General features: G+C 40.0%; 1 protein-coding gene across 2 annotated transcripts in view; it reads right to left on the bottom strand.

Moving 5' to 3' along the window:
- Positions 1-13,669, bottom strand: part of ITGB6 (integrin subunit beta 6) — a 67,710-nt gene that overhangs the window by 14,228 nt on the left and 39,813 nt on the right. For both annotated transcript variants that reach the window (XM_079977849.1, XM_079977850.1), the window contains 4 exons: positions 12,359-12,524; positions 11,204-11,365; positions 10,041-10,136; positions 2,818-2,907 (listed from right to left, as the gene is read on the bottom strand). In XM_079977849.1, the coding sequence (XP_079833975.1) occupies positions 2,818-2,907; positions 10,041-10,136; positions 11,204-11,365; positions 12,359-12,524 (514 nt within the window). The remainder of the gene's footprint in view (positions 1-2,817; positions 2,908-10,040; positions 10,137-11,203; positions 11,366-12,358; positions 12,525-13,669) is intronic.

A 13,669-nucleotide genomic window follows, 5' to 3' on the forward strand; every position in this document is an offset into this window, starting at 1 on the left:
TCTAGCCCTGGTCACATTGCAAACATTCAGAGTGGGCAAAGTTAACTTCCAAATGTAATTTATTTGGTGTTACAGTGAGAAAAGACAATGGATGAACACTAGGTTGAATTTAAATGAATTATGCCTGAATGATCTTAGTGACCCTCAGGTGAAAGCCTTGAAGGTTTCTAAGATACGTGAGCAAGCATGCAATAGGAAAATGTTGCTCAGCGAGTCTTGCAACATTTCATTTTATAGCTGAAATATGCAAAACCTGTGTTTGCAGTTTAACTTACTTCTCTTCAGTCTTATATATATTAACTGCTAAAGAGAGTCAACTGCTGGTAAAGAGGTTTCTGTGTGGTCTTATTTAATAACTTTGTGTTCCAGCGCCAGTCTTTACTTCACATAGACTTTGACTAAAATGTCTGCTTTGAAGACACAAAACATCACTTCAGATTTTTTTTTTTTTTTGCAGTTTTTAACCTCTCAAGGCACGTACTGACATGCTCGCTGGAGGCTGTGACTTACGTTGGAAGGGAATAGGAGAACGTCTTACAACAAATATTTTGACAGCTCTCTCATATGCTCACTTCCTCTGAAGAATTTAAAAGCCAACACATCTGTGAATAATAATAACTTAGAGCTTTCCACTTTAAAATTGTGGCAGAAATCCAAGGACTCAAGAAACTTCAGCATGATTATCCTTCTGAGGGCAAATGACAATTATGATCCCCCCCCCCCCTTATGAGCACACTGAGGCGGAATGGTGAAGTTATTTTTCTTGGGACAAATACATTACTGAATTACATAGTACTGCTGGTGACATGGGGTGGCAGAATGGGGGCAGGGGAAAGAGCGCCAATATTTTTGTAGTAAGAATTACATTTGGCAGTGAAGTGAAATTAAATATATTATCCTGTTGTGATGGAAGCACCGCACAGTCAGGAAATCAAGAGCAAGCACCCCATGGGTTCACACAGTATCGTCCTCCTTCCTTCTTATGGTACCATTGCCTTTTCCATTAACACTATGATTGGCATAGGAGCCAACTCCTAGGGACCAAGTTCCCTATGGCCACCCTAAATTGTGTGTGTGTGTCATGTCATGTGATCAGTTATGTGGGTGGGGCTTACCTGCCCCATAACATTTAATTTAGGTCGCCATCCCTGATATTTGGTATTACACCAGCATCAGCATTTTCACTAACTATAGTTAAACCAAAATACAGTTTGCAAACCCACTTCTAACCACAGTTGCAAATTTTCTACTTTATTTTAGTTTTATAAAACAGATCTGGTATAGAAATAATGGTTTATATACCTTTATGAACAGAATCCTATGTAAGTATTTTCTCACAGCAGAGTTGGTGTGGCCTGATCATTCAAAGTCGTGATTCCTAAAATCACATTTACATACTCTAGGCCATGGGATGGCAAACTAAGGCCCGGGGGCCGGATCCGGCCCAATCACCTTCTAAATCTGGCCTGTGGATGGTCCGGGAATCAGCGTGTTTTTACATGAGTAGAATGTGTCATGTTATTTAAAATGCATCTCTGGGTTATTTGTGGGGCTTGCCTGGTGTTTTTACACGAGTAGCATCTCTGGGATATTTGTGGGGTATAGGAATTTGTTTTTTGTTGTTGTTTTTCAAAATACAGTCCGGCCCCACACAAGGTCTGAGGGACAATGGACCGCCCCCCTGCTGAAACAGTTTGCTGACCCCTGCCTAGGCTTCTAAAAATTGTTACACTCTTCTGTCAGGGATGGAGAAAAGATAAAAAATACTTGTTTCTTATTTTAAAGGCTTTTTGGTTGGAGGTACATGGGTTTCTTATTAGGAATTAAGTTTTAAGGCTGTATTTTAGGGGAAGGAATGAAGCTCATAATTTATATTAGGTCCATTTCCTGGCATGTGCAGGTAGGGTAGGAGTAGGGGAGACTCTTGCCTGAACCCTTCAAGAGCCACTGACAGTAAGTGTCAACAATACTGAGCTAGATGAAACAATGGTTTGACTTGGTATAAGGTGGATTCCTACATTCCTGTCACTCATATCGGTTGCCATGCACACCTCTACTTGTTTTGTTATACATCTGTACATAATGGGTATTACGAAAAACACCACAAGTACTTTCTGCTCCAAAGGAAAGTGATCTCATGCCTGGAACTTTCCATTTCCCAGGAAAGTATGGAATATGAAATGAAATAAGATTATTCAAAGTTGCAAGCAGCCGAATAAAGAATAGTAAGCGAAAGCACATGCTTATAGATGGAGCTATGAACTGTGCCTATAATCTAAGCAAATGACTCTGACTGTTTGCAATATACGTTTTTCCAGTTTTATCATTCTCACTGGCTAAATGTGGACAGAAACATAGAGAAAGCTACACCATTAAAACACACACCCTAAAAACACTATTACTGTGTTTTAATTACTTTATTGTACACTGCTTTGAGAGCATTGGGGGCATCAGTCAAATAGGAGCTTATATATTTGACAAATATTGTCAAAACCATAATTTACTGACTGCATTCTACTTCTTAAGAAGTCTTGGGTGGCAGTAGGGGGCATAATAATCACATAGCTAAAGCAAGGCAAACTGTTCATCAATAATATAATTCTTGCATTTTTCTATTACATCTTTTTTGATTCTGGAACTTTTCTCTGTGTGGTTTCTTTGTTTGACATCTGTGCATAACAAATGTTTCACACACCAAAAAAAGAGTGTGACCAAATTTTTATTTGCACCAAATCACGAAGTTTCCACAGGCATTCAGAACTACTACTACTACCACCATTATTATTATTCCTGATATGCATTCATATATATTCATACCTTATATGCATCAATGATCAACTGGAGAACATTTCCAGAATCCACCTGGAGTTTTCCAACAGTAGCTCCAGGAATAAGATTAGCATAGTTCTGCAAAACACAATTATGACCACAAAAATTATAATAAGGTAATCTATAATTGGTGAAAACAAACATGTTTCTTGAATGCTTTTCATGAAACCCCTTTTGACTTCCCCTTTCCTCCCTCCAGCTTCCTGTAAGACCCCAGAATCTGCTCCAAACTTTCAGGAGCAGATTGGTGTGAGTGTGTGTGTCTGCAGAAAACTGGATGGGGAGGAGAGGAAGCTGTGTTGTGTGAGCATAAGTGGGATATTGTCTTATATGTTTCAATAGGATTATCAATTTACAGGTTAAAGCAAAAGGCAAGTATAATGTAGGATTCTCCATCCATGGGTTACCACTCTGCAGTATTTTCTCTCCACCCCACCGCCTCCATCCTTCTCTCCTTAGTTGGGTGCTGATGCTGGAGAAAGTGCTTGGCGTTGCAAGGAAGTGAGACAAAATAAGGAGAAGAGCTTTTTCTTTTTAAAGTCCAGAGTGTATGCTGGCCATTATAGGATTTACTGTATATCTGCACATTACAGATACAGTGGTACCTCAGGTTAAGTACTTAATTCGTTCCGGAAGTCCGTTCTTAACCTGAAACTGTTCTTAACCTGAAGCACCACTTTAGCTAATGTTGCCTCCCGCTGCTCCACGCCAGCGGACCATGATTTCTGTTCTCATCCTGAAGCAAAGTTCTTAACCCGAGGTACTATTTCTGGGTTAGCGGAGTCTGTAACCTGAAGCATATGTAACCTGAAGTGTATGTAACCTGAGGTACCACTGGACAGGAAATGCAGAAAGCATCTGTGTAGTGTCATGTGTAAAGCTGCCCTAAATGTATCTATAAACTCTGACCATTTGATTTCTTCATACTTCTCTTGTGCTCTGTACTGCTGACAGCATTATGATCCTGCTGACGTACCATAACATTTTAGCAATGCAATGGAAATATCTCATGCCTTACGTTTACAGTGAAAAGTCAGCAGGATTAACTATATTTCACATTCTAGCAGGCAGTTGCACATGACAAATACTCATAGAATCATAGAATCATAGAGTTGGAAGAGACCACAAGGGCCACCGAGTCCAACCCCCTGCCAAGCAGGAAACAACATCAGAGCACTCCTGACATATGGTTGTCAAGCCTCTGCTTAAAGACCTCCAAAGAAGGAGACTCCACCACACTCCTTGGCAGCAAATTCCACTGTCGAACAGCTCTTACTGTCAGGAAGTTCTTCCTAATGTTTAGGTGGAATCTTCTTTCTTGCAGTTTGGAACCATTGCTCCGTGCCCGCTTCTCTGGAGCAGCAGAAAACAACCTTTCTCCCTCCTCTATGTGACATCCTTTTATATATTTGAACATGGCTATCATATCACCCCTTAACCTCCTCTTCTCCAGGCTAAACATGCCCAGCTCCCTTAGCCGTTCCTCATAAGGCATCGTTTCCAGGCCTTTGACCATTTTGGTTGCCCTCCTCTGACACGTTCCAGTTTGTCAGTGTCCTTCTTGAACTGTGGTGCCCAGAACTGGACACAGTACTCCAGGTGAGGTCTGACCAGAGCAGAAAACAGTGGCACTATTACTTCCCTTGATCTAGATGCTATACTCCTATTGATGCAGCCCAAGTACTCTGGAAGATGATTCCAAGTACTCTGGAAGATGAGTATATTGGCATTGCATTTCAGGAAAAAAAAGACAGTTCATAGATTGTAAGTGAGAAATTGTGAAGTCAGACTCTGAAATAGTGCAGTCTTTTCCTGGCACATTGCCAAACTACAGCATGACATAACTCATTAGGGATCACTTTATTTCCATCAGTGCAATCTCACTGAATAGAAATCCATTACTGGAAGAAATAATATTGGAATATAGTCGAAGCTATTTAAGAAAATGGGACAAGTGGAAAAAGAATCATTTTGTAATAGGCCTGTTTTTAATATTTTGTGTTGCTACATCCTGGTTCACCCATAACACAAAACCATGATTTGTTTAGCCAAAGTGTGGCTTCTTTGGATGTCCAAACTGAACCCAGCTGATTAAATGTGGTTTGCTTTATGGCAACTAATCACCATATGAATCATGTCTTTTAAAGACAATCTTTTGCTATTGTATTCAAACTCTATAAACTTGTTTAACCACGGTTTGGCCACCCCACCTTGGCCACTTGCCAAACTACAGAGGCATAAATAAGGCAGCAGCACTAAGAGCACAAACCAAGCTTTGGAGAAACAAATACAGTCGTACCTCGGAAGTCGAACGCCTTGCAAGTCGAACATTTTGGCTCCTGAATGCTGCAAACCCGGAAGTGAATGTTCCGGTTTGCGAACATTCTTTTGAACCCGAACGTCCAACACAGCTTCCATGGCTTCCAATTGGATGCAGGCGCTTCCTGCAGCCAATTGGAAGCCTAGCCTTCGTTTCCGAATGTTTTGGAAGTCGAACAGACTTCCAGAATGGATTCCGTTCAACTTCCGATATATGACTGTAATGGCTTATTTGCTTTTCTGTGAGACCATCTGTGATTAATAGAACAAACCACATTTTAAAGAAACCATGGCTTAGCCTTATGTTCAAACACAGCTATTATGTGTGACTCTAGTGTCCAGGATCCAAAGAAATGCACAACTAATTTCACCTGCCTAGGAGATGGTAATTTTTTTTCTTTGAACAGGGGCCCCACTAGTTGCATCTGGAAATTCACTTTTGAAATTGAGGGGAACTTCAAAAGCAGAGCACGATATATTAGACAGACCCAGGGCTTAAGGAGTAAAACACAAAGTGTCTTTTGGAACATGCATCCCCTTGGACATATCTAAAACTGCAATCTCAGCTCTAAATGAAATTATTTCTGAATAAGCATACATAGGATCAGACTGTATCTCTTTACATCTTGGCCAATATAGGTATATGTCACTCCAGATAATTACCAGTCTCAGAATATACCGCTGGTATTTGTTATTTCTCTTTAAAACAGAGTACACATTGTTGCTGAATGACATTTTCAACTAAAACACAACAAAGAACATAATGTCTAAAAGCAACTAAGTAACAGTAAGAGGATACAGTACAACTTGAATAACCAACCTACATAGAGCAGAAAGAAAGCGGGGTGGAGGGGAGGAATCATGCCACTCACACAACTGAAGCAATGAGCAGGTAAATAATTAGAGTGTGAGCAAGCACAGTGAATTCAGGAAGCTGTAATTACCAGTAGATTTTTAAACTAGCACACCCCAATACACAACTGGAGAACAGTGAAACAGGATAACTGAATCTAAGTGTATAAATAAATAGAGCTGATTTGAACAAGTTTGTAACATGCCTGGAATGCAATGCTTTTGATTTAAATGACAGAACAGAACTTCCAGGATGAATTAATGATAGATTCAAGCCCTGTTATGTTGGATAAGTGGAAGTTGTAATAATTATATGTGGACTACTGCAATGTGGGTTAGATGGGACTGCTTTTGAGGGTGGTCCAGAAACTTCATTTCATTCAGAACATAGCTACAAGATTACTAATTGGGCTTGGGGAGGGAAGGGGGATATGAGCATATTAATCGCTGTTTGCCAGCTCACTGGCTCACTGTGTTTCCAAATCAATTCAGGCTCAGGGTTTTGACCTTTAAGGCTACAGTGGTACCTCTGGATACGAACGGGATCCGTTCCGGAGCCCTGTTCGCATCCAGAAGCAAACGTAACTAGCGATGGCACGTCTGCGCACATGCGTGTCACTTTTCGCTGCTTCTGCGCATGCGCGTGACGCCATTTTGAGTGTCTGCTCATGCGCAAGCGGCGAAACCTGGAAGTAACGCGCTCCGTTACTTCCAGGTTGCCGCGGAGCGCAACCCGAATGCGCTCAACCCGAAGCGCATTCAACCCGAGGTATGACTGTGTTCATGACTTGGGAACAGGGTACTTCTAGGATCACTTGTTTCCATATGCACATATCCAGACCTTAAGATCTTCTTCTGAGGCTGCTTCTTCAGGTGAGGTGCTATTGGACAAAGGATCTTTTTAGTGGTGGCTCCTTGGTTATGTAACATTCTCTCCAGAAAGCCTTGTCTGGTGCCTACCTTAATGCAATTTTGGCACTATTAAAATACTTCATTCTTTTTCTTTTTAATAACTGTCCTAGACCTTTAAATCTGTTCCTACTTTAAAATAATTTTTCCTGGGCTGTGCATTTTAAAAATGTTCTTGGTGGTTTTATGGATTTATATTTGCATTTCTGATTTGTTTTTACTATATAGCTATAAACCCCTCTGAGAACATGTTTATAGTTTTCATATACATATTTTAAAAATACTAATTTTATAATATCTATCTACCTATCTAAATAGTATATATTTTAATGCAAACAAATGAAAAGGATTTCTGTTAACCGTAGCATAACACCACTCTCAGTCATTCCACAGAAAACATAACCCTCTATTTGTGATGCCATTTATTTCAAGCTGTTAGATCTAATCTTGGGGGCTTTTACTTGTATTCCAGTCTATTTCTACAGGAGATTTGTATGAGAAGAGGGCTGCAGCTTACACCAGCATTCTCTCTAAAGATGCCCTTCTTAATCTTGACTGTGTGCAATACTAATTGACTGACACTTGCTGGAAACTGAGCACTTGGAGGTAGACATTCCTGTTTGTATTCATACATGGTGGTCCAAATCTGTTCACATAGATACAGTGAGGGCTTCCATTGTGTATCTCCACATATGGAGTGACATCTAGGGTCAAACTGCACCGGCGATTGTGTCTAACTAAATAATGAGTCCCTTGTTCAGCAAGAAATCTTAATTCTAATGATACATGAATTGCAGAGTTCAGTTTCTTACAGGGCAACCCTACTATTCATATATGGGTTGCTGGGACAAAGAATAGGCATGGGCATAGGGGCACTAGCAGTGGGCATGGGGTGCCAGGTGAGATTTGATGGTGGAACAACCACCAAAGCTATTGCTATGTCATTTCACTGTGGGCAGGGGAGGTTTTGGGGGCCACTTTAATTACCCACTGGGATAGCTCAGTCAGTAGAGTATAGGACTCTTAATCTCAGGGTCATGGGTTTGCGCCCCATACTGGGCAAAAAGATTCCTACATTGCAGGGCGTTGGCCCAGATGACTCTTGTGGTCCCTTCCAACTCTACAGTTCTATGATTCTACACCAGCCCTTGGATTGACATAAGAATCCTACCATTAATGCAGGTGTGCTGGGGAAATTACGATGCTTTGGATACGGCATCTTTGTGCCTGCCCACAACACATCTCATTTTCACCCACCCCACTAGTGGAGCTTTCCTTCAGTGTGTCTGGGGGCTTCCAGCTAAGAAAGTGTTGGCTCTCCACAGTGCACTTCTGTCTCTGTTGGTGGAGCAGCACTTAGCACTACTTCCTGAAGCCTCTCAGCTGCACAAGCTCAGGCTCAATAACCTGCAGCTTTGAGGTCTCCTGGTTTAAAGTAACAAGTTTGTCGTTATGCTTATGGTTTATTGAAACAAGCCAGGATCAGAAACCATGGTTTGATCTTGTGACTCCAGTAATCCAAAGTTTAACTACAGTTTGTGATTTGGAAACAACATCTCATAGTTTGAATCAAGAAGCAGATACAGTGGTACCTCGGGTTACATACGCTTCAGGTTACATACGTTTCAGGTTACAGACTCCTCTAACCCAGAAATAGTACCTCGGGTTAAGAACTTTGCTTCAGGATGAGAACAGAAATTGTGCTCTGGCGGTGCGGCGGCAGCAGGAGGCCCCATTAGCTAAAGTGGTGCTTCAGGTTAAGAACAGTTTCAGGTTAAGTACGGACCTCCGGAACGAATTAAGTACTTAACCTGAGGTACCACTGTACTTACAATCTCCTTCTCCAGGTTGCACAGAAACGAGGAGCATTCAAGCTCAAAGTTTCAGCAGCCTATTTCCTCTAAGGCAGGAGAGACTTGAGGGACAGACCTGGCCTCTGCTCTTCTTCCCTCCCCTCCTCAGTCATCAGGTCATTCAGAATGCCTCTCCTCAGGTGATCTGCACAGGTTAACTGAGAAAAGGGGCTGTGTGTACACAAGTGTGTGCACACCCACCACTGGCACGCACACACATATTCTCCCTCTCTCTCACACATTAAAATGTCATTATATAAATAATATAAATTTATCTTCTTGTGCCTCCTCCACGTGAGGTCCAGAGGGTGGCAACATGAGAATGGGCCTTTTCTGTAGTGGCTCCCCATTTGTGGAATGCTCTTCCCCCCAGGGAGGTTCGCCTGGTGCCTTCATTATATATTTTTAGGCACCAGGCGACAACATTCCTCTTCAACCAGGCCTTTGGCTGATTAATATTTTACAGTCTTTTAAATGTGTTTGTGGGAGGGAGGGATAAAATAAAATATGGTACATAATCTGCAACAGGAGGTATAATGTCTTTGGTACAGGGATATTAGTGCTGTGAGACAAGGGGAAGCCTTCTAAGCCACACATGACATTATTATGGAACAGAAATGTGGTCTGGACTGTGTTGTTCAGAAAGCATTCATTGCATGGGCTGAGCATTATATCCAGGGGAACACAGGACTTTCAGAACTGAAGGGAAAATATTGAGTGGATATGTTTTTAGATAAGGAGTCTCTGGCTTCTGTTCAGTCTTTGCAGTATTATTTCATCCTGAAACACTAACCACCTCTCAATGACTGCAAAATTCCATTTTCCTTTGGAATGCTACATCCCTCACTATCTGAGTGGGCTACCACTCTTGTTGTAAAAAGCATCACGTTTCAGAATCTCTTCATCAGTTTTATCCTTGTATCAGAGTTCTCAAGTGACTTCCTCTGTTCATTGGGAACATTATACCAAGTTTTATAATGTATGAACCCCTATTCTATTGTTATACTTTCTATGGCATTTTTGTTCCCCTCTTCTTAAAAACACTACCTCTATTTTTTGTGTCTTGTAGAGCATGCAGTTCTTCTGCTAAATAAGTCTTGGTTCCATATTTTTAGTGTCGAATTAGACTAGGTGCCTATGTGTGCTGAATCTATGCTACTATAAAAGAGATTAGGATCCTTAATTAGAGGATGTTGGAAGCTTTACAGTGCTTTTTGTACTGATGTGCCATCTTAACACACATGAAAAGGAGGATCAAGTAAGAAATCTGTCTCTTACCTTATACAAAGGAACCTGTTCCTTTGTCACTGCAAAAATTAATAAAATGTTGTTTTGCACAATCTTGTCTATCAATTGTCCCAAACTTGGATATTCCTGAAGACAAACATAAAGAAAAATAAATCAAGCAAAAGTTAAACTTTAAATCAAAAACATGGCTTTGCTGTCTTTTGGCTTATCAAAAGAAGATGGTAGCACAGAAGAGTCTAGAAACTGAGGCCTCTGTGTGCTCATCTCTGGATCAGTTGGACCTATGTATATCCTTAATACATGCCTCTGGTGAAAAGTGGCATTTGTTTTATTTTACAGTCCTGCATATGGCTCTTCAACACCAGGCCAATGCATGCTAATTTATCCAGTGATGTGTTGCTGAACACGTATCTCCAGGCATTTAAAAAAAAAAACCCTTCACCTGTTAAAAATGTATTTGTGTTGAAGTCCTAATAAAAAAAACTACAGAAACCATGCCTGTAATAAAACAGGTGACAACTCAAAACTCAAGTAGCACATCTTATTATATGAGTTACTACAGAGCTGCCCTACTGGGATTAATACAGTGCCATTTACCAAAGAAATCCAGGGCTCTGCGTATTTAAAAAAGGACTGATACACTGATGTGAAGAGAGGTGGTTGCTTTCCACACTCCTGAAAAGGTATGTGTGTTCCATAGTATAGTCTGAAGTCAGGTGAGACCACCACCTTCCTGAAGTGAAGTAGGACTGGGTCTGGTCAGTGTCTGGATGGGTGATCACATGCATGCTGCCTTAGATTCCACAACAGTAGAGAGGTGGGATAGCAATATAATTAGGTAGACAGACAGACTGACAGACAGACAGACAGGCAAATAAAATAAAATAAAATAAAATAAAATAAAATAAAATAAAATAAAATAAAATAAAATAAAATAAAAATAAATAAAAATAAATAAAAATAAAATAAAATAAAATAAAATAAAATAAAATAAAATAAAATAAAATAAAATAATAAAATATGTTTTAGTTCTCAGATGGATTCCTGCCCCTCCCCCCGGCATCTCCAATAGTGTTATTCAAATTCAGTTGGGAATGGCCCCAATAGTCCTTTCATTTGTTTTCTGTGAATGTGCACATTGCACATACAATTAATTTCTAGAAGAGTAAAGTGTAAAACTTGAAGCATATTACCAAAACAGTTGACATGGAATACTCATTATTATGATCCAAGTGGCATTCTCCATCATTTGGAATTACAATTCCTGCCAGTTTGCTATCCATCCCGAAATGGGAATCGGCATCACTCACAAAGACCAGCAGATGCAATGAGTCGTTCCTCCACCCAATTTTTTCCTGCAACAAAAATGTAAACAGATTATGGTAGCAGATACATTGGTAATGTATGAGTACAGTACTTCTATATCATTGTCTTGCTTCAGTGATAAAAACCATAACAACCCATGCTCTAGGGTCCTTCCATCTGGACTATGCCAATGGACTATGTGGGGCTGGCCTTAAGCTGCAGCTAGTGCAGAATGCAGCTGCCAGATAAGTGAGTGGTGTGGGGCAGCCCAATGGGATAATGTATGACCAGTCCTGAATGTACTGTGTGGGCTGCTGGCAAGCTATCGGGTCCATTTCAGAGTGTTAGTACTAGCTGGGATGGGCAAATCTGTCAATTTTGTTTCTTTTTTTCCTAGTAAGCCTTCTACAGAAACTGTGGTGGTGTTGTTTTAATGTCCTCATGAAAATTAATTGGAATCATAGTGCGAATTTCTTCTAATACACACATTTTTGCAAATCAATCTTGCCTAATATAATGCATTTTGAATGCTATCTGCATTAATATATGCACTTATATGCACACTTTACCCTAGTATTGGCATTTTTGTACACATTACTTGAGTGGAGAACTGCAAAATTCAGAGAAGTGGAAATTTTGAAGGATGGCTGTGTTTCAGTTCACATATTGTTTCAGAAAGTACAAAATTTGCAGTTTCTCCTTTAAATGCAAACTGAATCAAATTTCTTCTCCATCCCTAGTACTAGCATGTGGAATCCTAAACAGCTTGGGACCCAAATACCCAAAAGGTCTTCTCCCTCATACTAACCATCTCAGAACTTACAGTACAGTCAGCATCAGAGGCCCTCTTGATGGTACCACCTGCTACCAGATGCTGCTGAGAGGACTTTCTTGGCACCTTGAATTCATCAGCGTTTATAAAGTGGAAGTTAAGATTTCAGTGCAGCTCATGTTAGTTAAACTTGGACTCTGTGGGAAGTGGTTTACTATGGTGAACACAGCAACAGAACTTACCTAACGAGTTTTGATTTAGATTTCCTTACCTTACACACAGCTGCCTGCATAATTGCATCAAATCCTCCCTCTGGAGTATCTATATTAGCACTGATTTTCTGTTCTTTCACAATTTCATTGAACCTTTCAGCATCATTTGTCAATGACAGAATGTGCTTGTATCCAAATGTTGGAGAGCAGTCATGTGGGACACTTCTGTAGATACAGACACACAATTAATGCAGCAGATCACATGAAAATTCTTATTAATGAAACATACAGCATGGCACTTTGCTATTTACAATGTTCTACTGTGCAACTTTATTTGCCCACGAATGCTTATAGATTAGCATACACTCAGTAACAGCTTAAAGAAGTCTTGTAGTCTTTGTAAAGATGCTTTCAGCTTCTACACCCTAGCTATGTGACAAAAACGGATCTTTTAAATTTTCTTATGGTGTTTATTTGATCAGAAGTGAAATGTATAATGATCCCATAAAGCAGGGTGCTACAGAGACTTCACAAGACTTGACTGTTACAGAGTCTCAGTATTCTACAACTGCAGTGGGATTTAAATCCATCTGTTCCAAACCAACACATCAATTATCCATCAGCCCAAAACATCCCCCCATGCCTTATAATTTGTTAAAGCTCTCATATTTCACAACTAATGCTATAAAAATGATCACTACCTCCAACTGAGGCAAAATATACTCAAAATTGTTCAAGAATTAACATCCAAACCAGATTGTACCAAATCCAGGTAAGGACAGATTCCAAACAGCAGGGAGAAAGGGATCAAAACTATTAAAGCAGTGAAACAAATCTACTCAGGTTATGTTAAAAGCAGAAAATGTAGTTGGTATCAGTGGAATTGCTTCTAGAGAGACAAGGGGTAAAAGTCTAACTCAAGAAGAAGGAGGCAACACATAGATGATGTGAGGCAACCAACACATTGCATCAAATCACCCAGATTCCCAACAAAAATGGAAATGGCTGCAGAAATTGCAGGCCTTCACTTATTCATCCCATGTCTGGAACGGAGATTAATGCAGTGAATATGATTAGTATTCCTGTTGTTACTTTCAGACTGTGAATAATACATATAAGATTATGTTTTTTTCATTGCTTTTGCTCTGCACTAAAATAAATGGGGTGGAATAACATAATAGTTACATTTGGCCATATTCATTTAAGGCACTGCACAAGCAGAAGCCAGTATAAAGATGATGATGATGATGATGATGATGATGATGATTTATTAGATTTATATACCTCCCTTCATCATAAGATTTCAGGGTGGTTCACAGAATAAAATACAAGATAAAAACAAGCAAATAATTAAAAACAAAACAGCTAAA

The sequence above is a fragment of the Podarcis cretensis genome, assembly GCF_951804945.1.
Source record: "Podarcis cretensis genome assembly, chromosome: 1".
Lineage (NCBI taxonomy): Eukaryota > Metazoa > Chordata > Lepidosauria > Squamata > Lacertidae > Podarcis > Podarcis cretensis.